Source organism: Pelecanus crispus, chromosome 4 (assembly GCF_030463565.1).
Source record: "Pelecanus crispus isolate bPelCri1 chromosome 4, bPelCri1.pri, whole genome shotgun sequence".
NCBI lineage: Eukaryota > Metazoa > Chordata > Aves > Pelecaniformes > Pelecanidae > Pelecanus > Pelecanus crispus.
In genome coordinates this window covers 46,277,496-46,297,680 of record NC_134646.1, presented here as the reverse complement: position 1 = coordinate 46,297,680, position 20,185 = coordinate 46,277,496, and the positions used below count along the sequence as shown (strand labels likewise).

At 35.0% G+C, this 20,185-nt stretch overlaps 1 protein-coding gene across 1 annotated transcript in view; it reads left to right on the top strand.

Annotated features, from left to right (window-relative positions):
* Window positions 1–2,737: 2,737 nt before the first annotated feature.
* The window catches only part of GLRA3 (glycine receptor alpha 3), a 70,788-nt gene continuing 53,340 nt past the window's right edge, over window positions 2,738–20,185 (top strand). Inside the window, exons 1-2 of the mRNA XM_009483052.2 lie at window positions 2,738–2,816; window positions 9,263–9,330. Coding sequence (XP_009481327.2) covers window positions 2,738–2,816; window positions 9,263–9,330 — 147 coding nt within the window. The remainder of the gene's footprint in view (window positions 2,817–9,262; window positions 9,331–20,185) is intronic.

The following is a 20,185-nucleotide window of genomic DNA, read 5'->3' as shown; positions in this document are numbered from 1 at the left end:
AATTCTGCAGTGCTCAAACAGCTTTTACTCAACAACACAGCAAGCTGAGGAAAAGGGAAAACATTCCTTGAAGAAATACTTAGTTACAAATTACAGCTGATTTCTAAAATAAAACTTGCTTATACATAATGTATTAATTATGCTGACTACATTGTTTTGAGAAGCAGGCAATGAAATTATTCAAGATATTCTGAGACATTTAACTCACTAACGAAAGCAAATATTAATGATGGTATCATACAAAAAGGTAAATGTCACTTTGAGAAAATCCATAGTCACAATTACTATTTTTCCTATTCACTGTTAGTTACCTTAATTTCAAAGTACTCTATTCCATGGCATCTTTTAAGCAACAACTACAAGTACATCAAAGAAAGATTTAGAAAAAGTTCAGAGAAATGGAAAAAGGACAAACAAACAAATTCTCCATTCAGAGAAAGTGATCGATAGTGAAGCTAAAAATGGGCCTTTCTATATTTGTGTTCTGGACAATTATTTATATCCAGAATAAAAATATAGGCAATATATATTGTGTAGTGCCGGAATTCTATATGCCCTACAGAATAGAAATGTAACTTTCATATACAAGAGTATAAGAAAGAAATCTAATTGTTATATACATATATGTATATACACAGTATCTTGATTCTCCTGCCTTGCAAATAGATAAATTCCAGCAAAGTGTAATCGGATGTCATATTTCATTTGCTTTGTAACCAAGTATGATGTTTTCAGAAATATAAATGACTATGAGTTGCAATAATGTGATGAATCAGATACATTCAGAATGATTGATAATGAAAATTATGTGAGAGGCCAATGGGATAATTTCAAATTGAACTAGAGAAAGAATGTGTTAGGTACTTACTTTCTCAGAAAGAGAAATACATTCTCTAGCTATGGGAAGAAATAAAGAACTAGGTTAGCTACTGAAGGAGATTAAGGAAACATTTTTACTGAAGATAATACTGAAAGAGATACCAAAGTATTCAGAACAATTTAGAAATATCCAACAATTCAGAGATTTATGAACAATCTAGAAATATGCAAATCAAATTACACATAGAATAGAATAAATGCTAGATACACAATTAAGCAGAAAGATTAACTTTTAACTCTTTGATTTCAGTTAATATTACAATTAAAAGACTTGATGGCTGGTTTAAATTAAAATATGAGTAAACCACAGCATTCTAGAGGTTTCTATATTCATATTCTCTGTGTGTCCAAATTTGTAACACTCAAGACTTAATATGAAATAATTTCTGATTTAAGATATTAAATCCAAACTTTAAATTTGAAAACAGATTTTTTAGTAGACCTTCTAAATGGAAGTTGCCATAAAACTGTAACTTTTCATTTCCTGAGTAACACAGTCTTGGGAGGAAAAAAATTACATTCCCAGTCTGCACTTAACATGGCATCTGCATACACACGTACCTGTATGGATTTTTTTCCATTTTGGAACTCCATTGTTAACAAGCAAAGTTCAGCACAGGTTTTTTATGAGTTAGAAAATTCCTAAGGGTTTTACATTATTCCTCGTGTTTACTTCTAAACAAAGGCATATATAAGCACTATTAAAACAGTGAATTGGCATTAATAGGAGACAAGGAAGTGGGTAAGTAAAAGCGATTCATAGCCTTCTGCAATAGATTTTTGACTAAAAGTCAGCACAAACAGGAAAAGCTCTTTATCTTTTTTAGAATCCATAAGCCACAAATGGTTTTAGTTGCACTGTGTATCACAATGTTACCCACCAATTTTTATGTATATATATACACACATATTTACTGACTTGTTTTTTCAATGTATTGGCCAGCAGTTGAGTAAGAGTTCCACAACAATAAAGACCTTTTCATCGGGTCCACATGGCTGATCGCAGTGCTGATACTTTTCTCACTTGGCATGTGCAGAGCACACTTTAGAATGTCATTGGGAGTTCTGCATATGTATGGGGAGGAGGTTATAGGAGATGGCATTTGCCATGTGGCCCATGAGATGAAAATTTTGCCCTAAGATAGTTCCTTCAGTAAGTTGTGGGTTTTTTTCCACTGAAGCAGTCAGTTCTGTTTTAACAGAAAATGAACTTCTAAGACAATGTTAAAGAATATCATCTGCCAAGGGACTGTTTGATATGTTGCATTATGTTTAAATATCAACATAAAACATTGCCTGAACAAAATTTGGAGGTAGTAGTACTTTCTATGAAAGATCCTTACTATTTTTTTTTTTTTTTCTGATCTAGGCTTCTATTACACCACACCCAGTTAAACAGCCAATCTTAAGGTAGATTCCAAATTATGACATTTCACATGCACAACTATTCGTGTAGATGACATTATTTAACTGTGATAATAGATCAATTACTGTTGACTGGCAGTGTTATTAATCTCCAGAAGTCCTGAAGAAGAGGTAACAGCAACCTATAACAAAACAGCTTAGGAAAATGAAATTTGCATTTAAAATGACAGATATAAAAAGAACTTACTGTTTCCATTTCTTTGCTACAACTAATTTTGAAGCATAAACTAGCTTGAAAGGCAATCTTAGCTTTGCTATTTTTCTATTCATACAAGAATGAACTAAGTGATTGACTGTATAAAATTAATGTTTCCCTAATAAAATCTCTAACAAAATGTTTTGTTCTGTTTTTTTGTTTGCTTGTTTGTTTTTCCTTGCTGTTAGCTTGGTAGCCACAAAGGAAACAGACAGTGCAAGATCTCGTAGCATGCCAATGTCACCATCTGATTTCCTGGATAAGCTAATGGGTAGGATGTCAGGCTACGATGCAAGGATCAGACCAAATTTCAAAGGTAATTTCAAACCCAAACTTTCAGGTTTTCAGTATTTCAGTATTTCTTCTCATACAAATGCAGTTTCTGGAACATAGATGAAAATGAAGAAGTACACTCACTGGGGGGAAAAAAAAAGTGTCTTTTTTTGCCTTTCTTTGCTATGACAAGTTCATTTCAGTAGCAATATGGTCTATTCACAGCTGCCCAAATGCAGACCTTTTGAAAATTTAACTTATCACTAGATTTGAATTGTCTAATGCTTAAAGGATTCAAATTCCCACCTTGGACTACTATAGCCTGAAACATTCCAGAAAACAAGTTCTGTGAAAGACAAACCAAACCCTCATACCTGCCTGATCCTAACTAAAAGTAAGAGTGTGTTAATGACATGACCATCAGAGTCAAACTCAAGAAAGTTTACCTTAGTTACCGAATCTATCACCAAATTCTCCTGTGACATTAGATTCCTCACTCCTGTGCCCCAGTTCTGCTTTGAAATGGCAAAAGGACCATCTTTCCTCTTGTTCCTTTCCCTGTTCTCAGTTCTTTACTGAAACTGCAGGTTCTCAATACCTGGAATTGTCTCTTGGCGTGTGCCTTTTATGCACTTATAACAAAGGAGATTCAAACAAGATGAAGGAGATTCAAAGAAGATTGGAAGTCCAAAATTTGCAAATGCAATGATTACCTCTTCCAAGGGTCTTTGTGCAAACCGTATTATCCAGACTCAGGCATGCTAAAGTAGAGTATTTAATGAAGGATTATACAAACTATATCATTATACAAATATACATACTATTATACAGACAAATACCACGCCTTCTAACTTTTGCCGTCTGGGAAATTTAGGTAAATTTGACTCTTCTTTTAGAATGCAGAGAGTTCCAGTAGTATAGTGAAATTATATTTAACTCTATTTCTGAATCTTTAAATCAAGTTATCAGTCTTTAAATATAAAGATTTTTTTTTTAAAGAATAAATCTATTGTGATTCAAAATTATATTACTCTTACTTAGCCTTAGCTGCCTCCTCCTATGACTATCTTTTTGGGTCCAAGAAGTTCTCTTAACTTTAACATTTCACTATAAGGAGGGTTTTACTCCATGTTTATTACAAAACTTTTCTTTCAAGCAGACAGGTCTTCCTCCTCTAAGTCATCTGTCACTGCCTTTCCATCTTAATTCTTATTCAGCACTAAATTTTATAACTTTTTACATCTCCAAGTCCCAGAAACTTAAGTGGTTATGATTCTAAATCCATTGCTATTCACTGGTTTTGCCAGAATTTGCCCAGACAGATTCATAAGGACCAAGTAGTTTATCAAATTACTTCCTCACCAGTAAGCCATAAACAGTTGGTGCTGTACATATAAACTTATTACCCAGGATTTACCACAGATGGAAAGTCTTTGCTTTTCATAAGTTAGTGGTGCTGATATTTCTCAGAAAATGATAAACGTGCACTGGAAATTCAAACACATTGCTAAAAGACTTACAACAGTGATCAATAACCCCGATGACTACACAGAATAAGTCCCTTGGTCTTTCCTTGCCAGAACTACTCTGAAGAAGGTTCCAGTGCCTGGCTTCCTGGAGGGTTAATGAATCAAACAATACTTGCAAAGTAATGTAAAACACTGTATTTCTAAAATTACTTTCTTATATGAATGGTAGCTTGTAAATTATTTTTGCTCCTTATAGAAGTTATCTTGACTTGTTGCCACAGTATACTTTTTAGCATGCAAACTGCAGGTTCAACCTAAGGTAAAGCTGTGCTGGGCAAAAGAAGACCTCAGGCAAAGTCTAAGCACTGCAGTTTTTCTTCTTTCTTCTTTGAGGCTCCTGAAGTCCTACAAACAAGTGTTTAAAAATGAGGAGCTTACAGCTTTAGATGTCTGTTTGGGGATTGGATTTTGGAGCTTGTCATGGACACCATGCAGTCACAATCTTCTGAGGAGGCTATAGTGAAGGATAGGCAGATGGTTTAGGCATTAGCAATTCAATACAGTACTTCTTGGAAGTATAATTCAAAAGAGTTAGAGACTTGTTTTGTAACTATTGAAATTTAAAGAGACAAAACCTAATTTGACATTGTTCTTTCTCAAAAAGTGCACATTCTAAATCTTCTAGACAGCTATGCAGTTTGAACAAATCTGCCCAGAATGATTCAGATCTATCACTAAGAATAAGTATCTCCTTAAGTGACTTTGCCACTTTCTGGTTAGTTTTATTAGTCCTAAAACAAGTACTGGGATTTAATGCCTTTTTGCGTTTTTAATCTGGCAACAGTTTTAAAGAAACAAAATGAGTGCTAATAAAAGAACTCAGACAATCATTTTAAATCATTTGTTCTTCCAATAAAATTCCTATGTAGACAAGATTTTTAACTACCATCTCTTAGTCATACTTAATCTTGGTCAATAATACATAATTACATATTTTGTCTGAGTGCTCTGCTTTTGGATAAGGAATTCTGGATATCTGTTCTTGTTCAACAGAAATAATAGAGAAGACTGTTGGTATTTATTTAGCTATGGAATAAAACAGAAAATTAAGAATTCTTGTAAAATCTTTGTTCCAGTTGCAAAATATTTTTATTTCCAGTACATCAAACCTATAGCAAGGTGCTTCTCTTACTGAGCTGTTCCACATTCCAGACTATATCCATTCCTGCAAATATGGGAAATACTTCAATGTCTTTCAAATTTGCACACAGTTATGTAATCCATATGTAAAAATTGTCATGGCCTCAAGATGCTCAGAATTAACCTGATACAGAGAGGTGTTATATTTTTAAATCTATACAGTCCAAATTGTACCCTTTGATAACAATTTGTTAAGGTGGAAATTCTGGGATTTACATAGGAAAGTGTAAAGTGCTCCCTGCCCTGGTATTACCAAACAGTATTCAGCAATCATTAGTTTAGGAACTTCTTAAGCCAGGACTTCTGAAAAACTAATTTAGATAAATATGTTCTTCTGATCACTTCTGGAAGCTGTTTATACTTTTGGCCTTTCCAGTATTTTACAGCAATAAAATCTTCATGTTTTGGAATAGTGAAAAGTGTCATTTTTTATTTGCCTTGAATTTGGTGACTATTTTACTGATTTTATGGTCATATGATATATTGAGAAGTGGAGGAAAAGGATTACTTCCTTTTGATCTTTACAGATTTGTATACTTATATATCGTTCCCTACCATATCCCTTTTCCAATGTGAAGAGCTCTGTTCTACTTAATCTGGTTTTGTGTGGCAGCATTTAATAGAATTTTGTGATCCTTGTTTGCCTTCTTGACATCTCTTTTCTCCCTAATATATCCCTTTGAGGCGGAGAGAAGAGAAATTTTGAAGAATTCAAGACAGAAGTTCGTAATCTGCTTGTATGGTAGTCCATTTTTTTAAATTTATTTCTTTGCAATCTCCTGCCTTTATTGATTACAGAGCATGCTTCTAGAGAACCATCCATAATTAATCTAACCTCTCTTTCCTACATGGAAATCATTAATTTGGAGCCTATCAGTACGAATGCATAGTATGGATTATTTGGCATTTGGCTGACATCAAACATTGTATTGCTTTATAGCTCAGTATTTTGTGAGTTTTCTGCACCTCCTTACAGTCAGCTTTTTATACAACCACCCTAAATAATCTTATACCAGAAGCAAAATTGCTATACATTCTTTTCTAGGACATTAGTATTGAACTACAAAGATTCAGTGCAGATACATAGGGGAACTCACCTGCAATCACCTCGCACTTTGAAAAATGGCTATTTATTCTTAACATTAAATAACTTTAAAGCAAAAGGCCTATAAAAAGACTGTCTCTCACTTCTTCAAGACTAATATCCTTAAAAAGCCTTTAACAAAAGAGCATGTTGAAAAGTTTTTGAAACTCCAAATAAACTATTTTAATTAATTTAATTATATATTACAGTTAGAATTAATATTTAAGTTAATTAGACTGCCTTTGTCCACATGGTCATCAGCTCTTTCAGAGAGGTTCAGTAGATCCGAGAGATGTTATTTCAGCAAAAATAATATTAATCTATATCTCCAAATCATAATAGTTCTCATCATTTCTACCAGTTTGGCTGGTACAGAGGTAGGGTTTACAGGAGTAAAGTTCATCCACCATCATACCTGGAGTCTTTCTTTTTTAATTCAAGTTATACTTGCTGGACATGGTACACATTTACACTGATAACAAAACTGACACAGGTGATAGCTGACTCACAGTGATTCATATTTCCACTGTTTTGAAAGATTTTTATAGTGTCTGACTTGATATCACCTCAGCCTGTCAGTTTGTTCCTATTCACTTAGTCTGAAATGTCTACTGCAGTCCTCATACAAATCTTCCATCAGAATGGCTCCAGTATTTGGCACAGCTAGCAACTGGAGACAAATGCTGCTACAAAGGCTTCATTAAGTTTTTCTGCTCTGACCTTCTTCACTTTCATGGATACTTTTATAACTTAATCATCTTCTCTTGTCTTCACCTTCTAGATTTTGGCAGGATTCTATTCTTAATGCCTTGCAGATAGTTATCACTGTTAGCTTTTCTGTCTCTAGTGTCAGCTCTATTTTTTCTCCCCCGTCTTTAATTTATGTTCAACTTGCCTGAGTTCCTATGTTTGAATATGACTTCCAGTTTTAACAGCTTCAGTTATGCTTCTTTTTTACCATATTTTGGGAAGTTCATTTTCACTCTCAGCACAGTATCTTTATGTAATTTCTAAACCAAGCTGCTTTTGGCTTCTCCTTTTATGCTCTTTTTAACTAGCTGTTAACTATATTTTTGTAATGCTGCTTTTGAAATTAAGCATCAATATTGTAGTGATTTAGGGCTTTTTCTTTATAAAATCAACTATATTTGTTGATACAGCAAACTTACACTTTAAAGCATAGTACTGTTTTAAACAAGATAGTATCATTCCAAATTTGAAATTATGACAAGTACTACAACATGAAAATGTTTGAAAAGAAAGCTGCCTTGCAAAAAAAAATTATCTAACTTAGCCAGGAAGTACAATTTTCTCCCTGAAATTTTTTCAGTGACTCTGCCTTTGCTTGTCTCCCCTGCTTTTTTTTTCTTTTGATCCTTTTCAGGAGTTGTTGATGTCAAGCTTTTACTGGATTCTAAGAAGTATTGGATATGCTCAACAGCTCTAAATAATTAACCAAGTATCAAAGTGAAAATAGCATCAAAGTGACTACAGAGTGATACCTCCTTACCTGAGAATTCTGCTCGATAGGTGTAGTCTTGTGTATTACATGCAGTGATGTTGTGTTGCAAGTGCCATACAGTACTTCAAAACAATTACTGCCTTGAAGAAAGGAAGCTGGATGTTCCAAGTTGTGTCCTGTTGGCAGAATTTTTAATGGATATTCTGATTCTTCAAGTATTTAACATCAAGTTCATTGGTCACATTAGATTTTGCTAGTTGCAAACCACCAGCAGTGGCAGAGCAGCTTCTTGCTTCGGTGACCCTAAAAAAGAAATATTATATAAGGATTTCTAAGACCAGTCCTCAAGTTCCAGATATAGATCTTTCATTATTAGTAACTGTTTATGCCTGCAAAAAGAAATCCGGTTCTCCAATGCTGAACTGCATTATTGGTACAAGAATATCAAGGTGCAGGAGGGTGACAGAAAAACCTTGTGATGGAAAAACCTTGTTTCCACTGTACACAGACTGAAATTGATAAGAAATAATGGGGAAATTAGCATGCTCTACCACAATGCCATTTTTACAGAGGCTTTCAGAGAAATAATTTAAAAACTTTTCCATGAAGAGAGGATTCATTGTTCAGTTATCATAATGACTGCTCTGCCACTACTGATGCTTCACAAATGCAAGATAAGACGGAACAACAGTTGACTGAAGACCCATGGCAACAGAAAATTCAGCTTAAATGGATTCTTAACCATTTTGTGGATTTAAGAGAAATGGGAATAGAATCTAAGTCATTCTTTCTTATCCACATTTGTTGCTGTAAGCAGTAGAGATAAGAGCAGCAATAACGTATTTCTTTTACCAATGATGACAGATAACATTAAAGGTAGCAGCTGCCTTGAGTGAAAAAGGTCACTTTTTCCCCTAATTGTTGCAAGAAGTGATGTACATTGCTCACTGAAATGCACATAAAAATACTTTTTACTATATATTTCAAATGAAATGTTGATTTTTTTGCATAGAATCATCTGTGCAAGTTTATAATGAATGTTGTCACTTTTTTTTTTTATTGCTAGAAATGGCCAGTCAAGAGGTGTACCTTTGAGAAAAATCAAAAGGAAAATTATTAGAAACAATTCAAATTAATTTTGCACTAAATTAGTTGTGAATGTAGCATTATTAGCTTCTAAGTCAATAAACATTGTTTCATAATGGTTTTTATTTTACAGTCACTCAATAAGCAATGATTCTGGAACAGGGATTGGTGTTTTTTTTCTTTCACAGGCCCTCCAGTTAATGTCACATGCAACATATTTATAAACAGCTTTGGATCCATTGCAGAGACAACCATGGTAAGATATTTTACCTCAAACAATGTTTAAAGTTCAAGTTAAATATGTTCAATGAACTCAAAAGCTAGCTAGGGCTTCTCTTCACCTGCAACTAAATGGAGAAGGAAATCCACTTCTGAGAACAGAACGTGAGAACATTTAATTTGTCAATTGTTTTTTTCTAACAGAAAATCCAACATTATACCATCAAACATGCAAGTAAAAGTGAAACCAAGGGATGTTTTTTTTATTTCTCCATTAGTTTTAATTGACAATTGTAATGAACTCATTATTTTCAATTAGATAGGTATTAGTTTCTGTAGTGTTCCACCTTTCTAACTTCAAAAATGTCAATTCATTAAGTTGCTTTGTTAATAATATTTTATAATTTCATTATATAGAGTGCCTATGGGGATTTAGACTTTATTTAAAAAGTCCTTCTTCCATAGAGCTATTGCACAGAGATAATAGAATAACTAAAATGGTGATCTGGTATATAAAATTCATTATGAATTCTAAAAGTGGGGTAAATATAAGTGGATTACAAACTTTTTGTACATATACTTAAAATTTGTCTGTTAAAGAAAGGCAGAAGATAGAGTAAAAAAAGGCTGGAGATCTTAAGGAAATAAGGGGAAAGAGAAGTCAAAGTCTAAAGATAGTAATACTAGATATTGAACTGTGAGCCAACAAAAATAACTTGGATAATCTTATTTAACAGGTGAAACATATATGCTAATAACTTGGAGCACAGATTTACTCATTAAAATTTGATAAGAGAGGAGATATAGGCATTCTTTCTCCTTACAAGTGTCTCACATTTTGAAGAAAGGCAGATAAATGCCTTTGAAAACAGTTACATAGTTATTTGGGGACAGACAGGGTTAAAATATAGAGAGATGAAGGAAGAACTGTGGGAGTTTGTAAGATACAAATATAGTAAATACTCTGAAATCCCAACATTTCAGGGGTCAGGATATGTACTTGGAATGACAGAACACAGACTAAAAATAATTGGTATAGCAAAAAAAAAACCAAAACCCAAAGAAGATAAAGGAATAATACTAAGCAAAAGCCATCTTTCTGAATTACCAGTAAGAGCAAAAATGAGACCTCTGAACATAGCCAAGGACCTGTAGGTAGGAAATCAATAGCATAAATTCATAAAGTTAAATCTTTATGCCCCCTATCTCCAAAGTGATATTCACAGCTGCCTGGTCTTTACCTGCCTTGGAACACAGTAGTAGATGTTACTGAGAGAGGGAGATGGGTTTTTTCAGGTAGAAGATTACTTTAACTTGTATTTGGGTGCCTTGTTAGATTGCAAATCCCAAATGGGTTGACATGGCATCCAAGCAGATTTATTCAGGTTCGATCAGAGGATTAAGCAATGCCCACATGATTAGAATAGTGCTCCACAGCTACTTTTTAAAGGTTGTGTAGGTGAATCTGGTGCAAAGCAGGAGAGAGACCATAGAGTCAGTAAAGTGCAAAGATCCAGCAATTAGATCACTGTAAAAAGGATGTTTAGAAAACTGAAGCTTCTACCACTTTAAAAAAATTGTCCTGAATTTGGGAAGAGGATACCTGAGTTCACATCTCAAATGTATCTTCTTTCAAAAAACTGTGAATTATAAATATTTCCTTTCAGTACAACTGAGTAAGTTAGTACAATACTTCTATCTTATAATGAAATTACATTCTGTTCTGTGTTCCCTTGAAAGCCAATTAAAACATTCAAGATAGACTACAACCTGCTCTGTAGCAAACAGTTCCAGGTAGTATGTTATAGAAAATATCAAACCTGGTCAAAATCACAGGGTTTCTCATTCTGTCGATTATATGCATTCAGAAACTGGACAATTAAGCACAACTTTGACCTTAGGACAAATGCTGCCTTCATGATACTGGTATTCTGTTTATAATGTGTTCCCCGATACAGTTCAAAACAGACTTTTGCTTATGGTCAGCAGCTGTTGACCTCTCAGAGACTCAAATCTTCCTTTGCAGAGGAACAAATGCTTTTGTGTAGATAGGACTTTCATTTGTGTATTTTATTAGCTTTACTTTTCCCCAACACTGAAGATGAACGTCTTCTGAAAAACATGAAGGTCCTTCTATCTTAAAATTACAATTGAAAAATCTTGCAGTATTTTACAAACTGAATTTCTGCATTGTGGAACAAAAGTCAATTCACTGCAGTTTAGTATTTTACCAATTGTCACTTTTTTATCAATTTTATTTACTGTAGCCCTTAAAATTCAGGTACCTATCTCTTAATACTTATTCTAAATCTTTACACATAGAAGGACTTACTAGAACAGTTTATTAGACTCAAAAAGGACTTTTAATTCTTGATAAATACTTTTTTCCAAACTGTAAACAAAAGAGCTTAAGTAAGCAACAAGTGTGAAATAAAACCTGGCCACTAAGTGGTACCTTGAAGTCTCGCTGGTATTTAAGACTACCAGCTGAGTAATGGGACATGCATATAATCTATTAGCTTTAAAGAAGTCCGAGTACATCAACCCACGTCCTTCACTGTCGTTGTAATTGTTCTTGGCACCGTCAGTCTCTTTTTCTCCCTCTCTGGTTCTCTAGTTCTCTCACTGATGACCAAAATCTTGGAGCTCCCTCTGCTGCCTCGGCTATGTATAACACAGTAAACAGAGAAAAGAGGTTAAAAAAACCCCAAGATCGGCTGCAAAATAGCCCCGTACCAACTTTACATTACCGGACTTTATAGTTCTCAATAAGGAAAAGGAGTTTGTCAGTGTGCAATGGGAACTAACAGTGTGCGGCAGGAATCAGCTCTTGGGCAAGTGGATTCTCTTAAACTCATGCAGGCCTGTTTACGGTTGTGCAGTGGGGTCTAACAGGTCGGGAGAGACAGGCAAACCAAAGAAGTAGCTTAATTTGACTTACAGCTTGTCAACTCTTTAAATTAGTTCTTTCTTTCTTTCTTTCTTTCTTTTTTCTTGTTTTTTACATTTCTTTCAACTTCTTTGGAGTATGGGTTACAGCTATTTCATACTCCCTTTCTTTGCCTCAAAAGACAAAGGAGATGGTTCATAGAGGCATGCCACCTGGAACATAGAATGCTTTGGGTTGGAAGGGACCTTGAAAGATCATCGAGCCCAACCCCCCCCTGCAGTAAGGAGGGATTGAACCTGTGAACTTGGCGCTATTAGCACCATGCTCTTACCAACTGAGCTAACCCAGATGGTCCACCTCTTGCTAGGAAGCTGTGATTCTATTTGAACCTAGGTAACTTTAAATGATCGTATGAGGAACTTAATCTTTGTCACGTATGCTCTGAGGAGGCAGAAAAAAAAGTAAATCACATAACTAAAAACTCCCTTAAACAAACTTTCATCATCAACACCACTTAGGGTCCAGCCTTGCCAATCTTTCTATGTTATTCAGCCAAATGGTATTATCAGATCTGTATATGTCTCGATGATATTCACAAAGGAAGGATTTCACACTCATCCTCTAGCCAAGTAAAACTCTTACTGCTTTGCACACGTAAAGGAAAACCTAGGTCCAGTCTTTCATTTTTTACTTGTTGGTATTATTATTTTTTTCACATAAGGATAGAAATCTTAAAGAATAGCAGGACATTAAAAAATGTGGAAGCCCAGTATAAAATGACTATTTCATGATATGAAATTAACATAATATAATTAACATAAATTAACATCTGAAGTTTTTTATTCAAGATAAATAGTGACATACCTAAGCACGCTTAACCTTAAAAATCTGAGAAATCAATCGGATTGCTAGTCATGTAAAGTTAAATGTGTATTGGCAATATGGGAACAATATCCTACAGGAAACCAAATTAGTTTCTTATTGGTGCACTGGAACTTATATTTCAGGTATCCTCAACAAATTTCACAGTATCCTCAAAAGTTCCTTACAGAGCTTTGTCTTTGTAGCTCAAGCTGTGCTCAGCTTGTGTTTGCACTGTATCTCCTAATGCTAAGAGATTTCCTGATTGTTAAGAGCAATGTCATATATATTGTTGGCAGTTACCAACAAAAAAAAAAAAGAAAGAAGAGATTATTCAGTTTTACAGGGTGAGAATAACATCAATGCCAACATTTTCAGTTACAAATGTTCAGAGACAAAATACGTGAATGAATATTCAGAGACAAAATATAAACTGAATACATGAAGCAAAGGCTACAGAATAGTTAAGCTATGGGGCAGATACTAGGCCAGATCAAAAAGCCTCCTTTTATTCTAGTAAGTATGACTTACCAACTTCCTCAAGGTTTTATGAGTTTTAAAGGTCAGGAGCAACACTTTGATCTTAATGCAAATTTACAGCAATATTTACTAAGTATGTATTAATACGCTTAGCATGATGCATGTGCTAAAAGTGCATTGAAGGGGACACTCACTGAGACACCTAATGGGAAATGACAACAGTGCAGACAATTAGCACATTAAAAAGCACATGTCTGTTACATGTTCATTCCACATTTTTGCTGATGGGTATTTCTTGACTCAGCCTGAAAAGAACTGTGTTATCCTGAATGTTGTTAGGAAGCAGGTGATAGATCTTTCCGTGCTCCCAGCAATAATGAGATGATATTAAATTTACAAATAAAATGTTCTTTTAACCTACATTAACACATTTTTAAGCCATCGTAATTACTCTCCTTTCATGAGTCACAGCTCTTTAATTTCATTAGCTTCATCTTTCTTCAAGTGACCATTTCTATTTATGTTTTATTCTACCTATTCTGGGTTGTCTTTAAATAGAGTACTTGAAAGGAGTGTTCACTTGTACACATTGCAAAACCTAATGCTGAAGAGTTTCACCAAATATTTTTCCTAAATGAATCATTTAGTTGATTGTCTCAAATACAAGGTAATATATGCCTGCCTTTGATGAAAATATGCTGAAAAAGTCTGTGTAATGGACATAGCAATGTGTTAATACTGAAGTGGCAGACATATGAACATGCAATAAAGGCCACTTTACAGTTTCAAAATCACAAAAAAATGTTCAATTTTTTTCCCTATTTGACAATTAACTCCCTTCTATCAAGGCGCAGAGTAGTCAACAGGTTGTTCTTGTATGAGTTTGGAAGGTGGATTATTTAACATCTTTTATTTTATCATAAACTTGCCTCTGCCACCCTGAGCCTGGGTCGCAAAGTCAGGAGTAGACAGAGGCTTTTCAAATTCTAGCAGGTCTGCAGCTGTCCAGTTTGTCACATGACCAGATTAATCCATGCAAATCCCCTTGTTGAGCCTGCATTATAAGCAGAAAGCATCATATCACCCACCCCAGATACAGCATCGATTTTCCGTATCGTACGGAAATTCTATAGGATGCAACCAAAGTGTGCTTGACAAAACACATTGTGATGCATACATTAGCAAATAAATAGCATAATTTGGTTTTAAATTAAAAAAAAAAAACCTATATCAGTTGGTTATAAGGAGCAATGGAAAGCATTGTTTTGTGCGGTTTGCTCTGAAACTTTTAGTCTAGGATAACTTTTTAGAAGGAAATCTTGGAATTCAGATAGTGTGTGTTGGAAGATATCAGGTAAGATGCTGGCTGGTATTACAACACAACAGCATGATGACGGACAGAGGGACAAGGAAATGTTAGACAACAGTAGCACAGCCAACTCCCATCCGTCTCACCGAGTTACAAGGTATTGCATGGTACGAACTGCTTGCAACAAATGATCAAGGGTGCATATTGCATATTGCTAATGGGTGTTGAGGAGAAGAGGTGTTTTCAGGTGCCTATTAAGGAAACATGAAATTGCTACTCTACCCTTAATTGGTTTAGTGATGGACTTGGTAACGTTAGGTTAATGGTTGGACTGGATGATCTTAAAGGTCTTTTCCAACCTAACTGATTCTATGATTCTATGATTCTGTGATTCTAAGAATGAGACCAGTTGGAGCTGTGCATAAAAACATGAGGGTCAAGTGTCTGATTTGCTAATAAATGGTGCAGCAGATGGATAGGTTGGGTGACACTACACATAGAAGAGGCTAATACAGATGATAGTGCACATAATTGTTATCAGGTACCAATAGCTGAACTTCCAAAACTAGGGATATCTGGTTCCCTACTAACACTGAAAATCATCCTTACACAGTAAGTCAGAACTGAGGAGAAACAATCTCACTGCATTTATCTCTTGGCCTCTGGGAAGCTTATGAGGATGATTGTACTATTCTATACTTTTTCCTAATCTTATCTTTCTGTGTTATAAGATGAGAATATTCCTGTATTCTTTCCTGGCATCTATACTGTGTTTTTTCTCAGGAAAAAGCTCCAGCCTTTTGGACTCCTTTTATGACTCTGGAAAAGTAAAGGAAATGTCAATCTTTCCTTTCTGATTCCTTTGATGATTTATAAATGATTCAGAAAAAAATAACAGACAGTGTTTGGATTGGATCATTCCAGAATTAAATTCCAGGAATTTGGGCAGCAAATGGGTTTTGCACTGCAAAAAATAGTTTTGACTATCATGTTTTGTTTAGGTTTGGACTGGCAAAAATTGCTGATTAAACTGATTTTTAAAAATCACCAGAAGCTTTGCCTTTGCTGGAGTTGATGGCTTTTGCAGAAACTGGTGGCAGGCTTCTTTGCTGGCTCCTTAAGCCAGTGGTTTTTAAGCTGTTTTCAGAAGCAACTCTCCAGTGAGTTATTAGGCAGTAGTAGTGTTCATACCTCGGTTAATAGAGTGTGATTATGTTATTTGAAAAACAGGCTCAGTTACAGGGATGGTTTCCACATATTTAATATGTTTGAAAGCCAGTATATTCAACATAGAAATACAGAAAAACAGAAATATGAACTTCAAATAGAGACATGTCATTAAAAAATGAACAAATACTCTTGTCTTTTAAAACATTAGGTTAACCTTTCTTATTTGTCACTGTAAACAGCAACAAACCAACTCAAGACCAAGTCTCAGGTTTATTTTAGATAGCATCCTGAGGCCAAATTCTGCTGAAAGCTCTAGAGATATGGTGCAATCTTACCTAATAACAGAGTGCATTTGTCTGAGAAAATACTGGAAAAACGGCAAGGTCTTGCTTTCAGGTCTCAAAACCTGCCATTTCTAGATATCCTTTCAATGATTTATGAAGAACTGAAACTTCCTTTATGAAAGGAAATTATTTCACACAGTCAACATCTCTAGACTGATTGTGAAGTTACAGTCTAGATTAAGTGATACTGTAATGACGAAAAACTGCTTGAAAAAATTTCGGGCATTTTTGATAGCTTTAGATGAAAGTACTGTCATAGAGGATACAACTCAGTTGTTAGTGTGCATTTGCAGTATTAATGGAAATTTAAAAGTGATGCAAGAACCAAGAAGGACTATATTCTGTTCATGAACAAGTCATAGGTCTGAAAATATAACAAGTATCTGCAGTAAAGCAGAAGTTCAAACTGACCATTTTCACTGACAGCAGCCATGTAGTGGGCACAGAGTAAAGGTGTGGTCCTTTTGCAAAAACGCGTCTTTAAAGCAGAATCTAGAAACATAATATACCAGAAGGTTTCCACAATGAAATGCTAAAATTTCCATTCCAATTGTTCCGATTTGTAAACTGGATTAATTTTTGTGGTTGTGACCCAGAATTCATTTCAAGATTTTTTGGAAGAAGATGAATTGGAATAGGTTTTATATTTATCCCAGTAGGGCTTGGTGGCTGAGTCACAGCCGAGTTCTGTAATGTTTTCTGGAACTTGGAGATGAAATTCAATGGGATCTTTATGCAATATGGAGAATAAATATCTAAGTCAGTGTTGTGGTTTAACCCGGCAGGCAGCTAAATACCACATAGCCGTTTGCTCACTCTCCGCCTCCCCAGTGGCATGGGGGAGAGAACCAGGAAAAAAAATAAGTAAAATTCGTGGGTTGAGATAAAGACAGTTTAATAGGACAGAAAAGGAAGGGAAAATAATAATAATAATATACAAAATAAGTAATGCACAATGCAAATGCTCACCACCCACTGACAGACACCCAGCCAGTTCCCAAACAGCGATTGCAACCACCTGGCCAACTCCCCCCAGTTTATATACTGGCACGACATCATATGGTATGGAATAGCCCTTTGGTAAGTTTGGATCAACTATCTTGGCTGTGCCCCCTCCCAGTTTCTTGTGCACCTGGCAGAGCATGGAAAGCTGAAAAAGTCCTTGACTAGTTTAAGTACAACTTAGCAACAACTAAAACATCAGTGTGTTATCAACACTATTCTCAAACTAAATCCAAAACACATCACTATGGCAGCTACTAGGAAGAAAATTAACTCTATCCCAGCCAAAACCAGGACAGTCAGAAATAAAGACTGCTGGTTTCATTTAACTTTCCCTACTGATATAAACAGATCATCTAGATCTTAATACCCATCTGTAAGAGTAACATGACTAATATCAGACCTATGTGGTGCTGTCAAGATTTCCAGGCATAACTTTTATTACTAATTGCCAAAAGACAAGAGATAATCTCTCAAGTTTCCCAAGATGCAAGAACAGTGTTTCTAGACTATGGCACATGCAGAAGACAGGCACTCTGCGCTCATGTCGAAAAGCTGCTGTGGAGACTGACAATAGGTTTTCTCACTTCAAAGCACACTGCTCTTTGTTGTTCCTATTTTTGTAGTGCCTGAAGATGCAGTTCTATACCTACAAATTAAATTAATTGCGGAGAACTGCATACACATTTTCAAAAAGTAAACACTGTTAGTCTTCACTTCCTAAATTTTAGCAGGTTTTTGTCATTCAGTTTAACAAAAGACTAAGACATGATGCTTAAACACTTTAGTACTCTTTGCTAATACATAAATCCACAAACAAATGTACAAAAGAGTTTATTAGTGAACAACAGCAACAACAAAATTTTAAATGTTGAATAAAATCTCCAAGATTCTTTATGAAAAACAACTAGCAGTTTGTAGTCCCAGCTGTCACACAAAACATGGAAAATGCTCCACTACCTCAGGCCTAGCACTGAAAGCTGAGTGACTTTACCCACTCATTCGAGCTGAGCATCCGTGAAATCTCTCTTCAGCTACCACCAGATGCATACAGTACCTTCTGCTTTGACTTCATAGTCCTGGGAGAAATGTCAAATCAGGTATACCACTATCTTACCAACTTCAGGTCCTAAACATTTAACATGTAAACATTTTAGGACATGTTAGTCAGAGATTGTTTCATAGGTCTAGGGAACAGGCAGCAGTGGTAGTCTTACACTTGTAGGCTGGCCAATGCTTTCTTAAATTCTCACAAAAAGGCAAACCTAGCTTCAAATATTTTTTACCTCATTTGAAGAAAAGACTGAATCCAGTCCTGCAGTTGCCATAATACTCCAAGCCTAGGAGTAATTGTTCTGTTTTATCTAAAATAGATAAATATTTACCAGGGTAGGTGTTATAATCAGCTCTTCCAGACATACTGTAGGAAATAATTTTCTCATTCTCTCGTCCGTTTTAACAGCCATTCTTAAAGATTTTACAAAACACTTTGTACAATACAGAAAGCTGAACAGCTCAATTTAAAGACACCAAATTTTCCATTTCCTCAAAGCCACATATTGCAATTATTAGGAGTAGAAGACTGGAAGGCACCTCCTGCATCATCAGTGCAAGCCCTTGCTACTGCAGACAATTTTGTTTTATAATCCTATTCATCACCTGTTCTAATGCTGTCTGAAACCCAAATGGTTTCTTTACATGCCAGCCCTTATGAAAGATTCTTCCAAAATCTTTTATCTCCTCATTTCAAGGGAGATTTTTTATGTCCTGTGTTTACCTACACCCATCTGATCTTGTTCTAGAAAAGCTGGAGGAAAGTTCACACCTCTTATTACCTCTTACCTATGCTTACTTCCTTTGATTCTTCTTTCTTTGACTGCTCTTTTTCACTTAAAGGAAAAGCCATGACTTATACAGCAATGCACTATGAAAGCCTATGGCTTTACTCCCATCCCCTCCAGCATTTTCTTACTTTTACATTTTTATATTAGTCTTTTCAATCTGTTTGAATAGCAGCTATCAGGTTACCTGTTGCTAGAAGTCTCTATCCTGCTATAGCAATTACAGCATTACCCAGAAAAAAGCTGCAAAAGTAACTAATTTGCAAGCTGAGATCTACTCAGTCACTATTGTACAAAATCTGAGGATCTCTGAAAACAAGATTGTGGCATCACTACATTGCTCTGTTCACATTGTATAAGGTATGCTATTAATAAGTTTCATCTTTTGTTGCAGTCATACAAGAAGATTAATTCCATTGAGGTTATGATTATGTAACACTCATGATATTTCTTTAATTTAAAAGGACACAGATACCAATGTAAAGACATTGTAAAAAAAAAAAAATCAAAAGTCTAGGCCAAAAGAAATAATTTTTCAAATATCTTTAGTGTAGCTGTCTCATGATGTGTATTTAAGCAATGGAAATGAATCTATCTCATCATGATATATGGGGATTTTGTCCTTAACTCCCATTAATGTTAATAGGAGTTAAGTCCATAAATCCCCATCTATCACTGTAAGAATATTTCTCCCTCATTTTTGCATGAACCTGCAATTTACTAATACTTCATTTACAGAAACAAAAGCTACAGTCAGCTTTAGAATAACTGTAAATGAACCTGGATTAAAATAAAAGGTTTTCAGATTGTCACCTTTGTTCCTAATTTCTGTTCTTAAGTCTAGTAAGTAGGTGCTGGAAAAGGTCTCCACTACAAACACTTTACATGAAGCATTAACCTTGAAATTCTTTCCTTGAATAAGTCTGAGTTATTTTGGCTTCATTTAAAAATTCTGCTCTCATGTCTTCATGCTGTTCTGAATACTTGGTACTTCA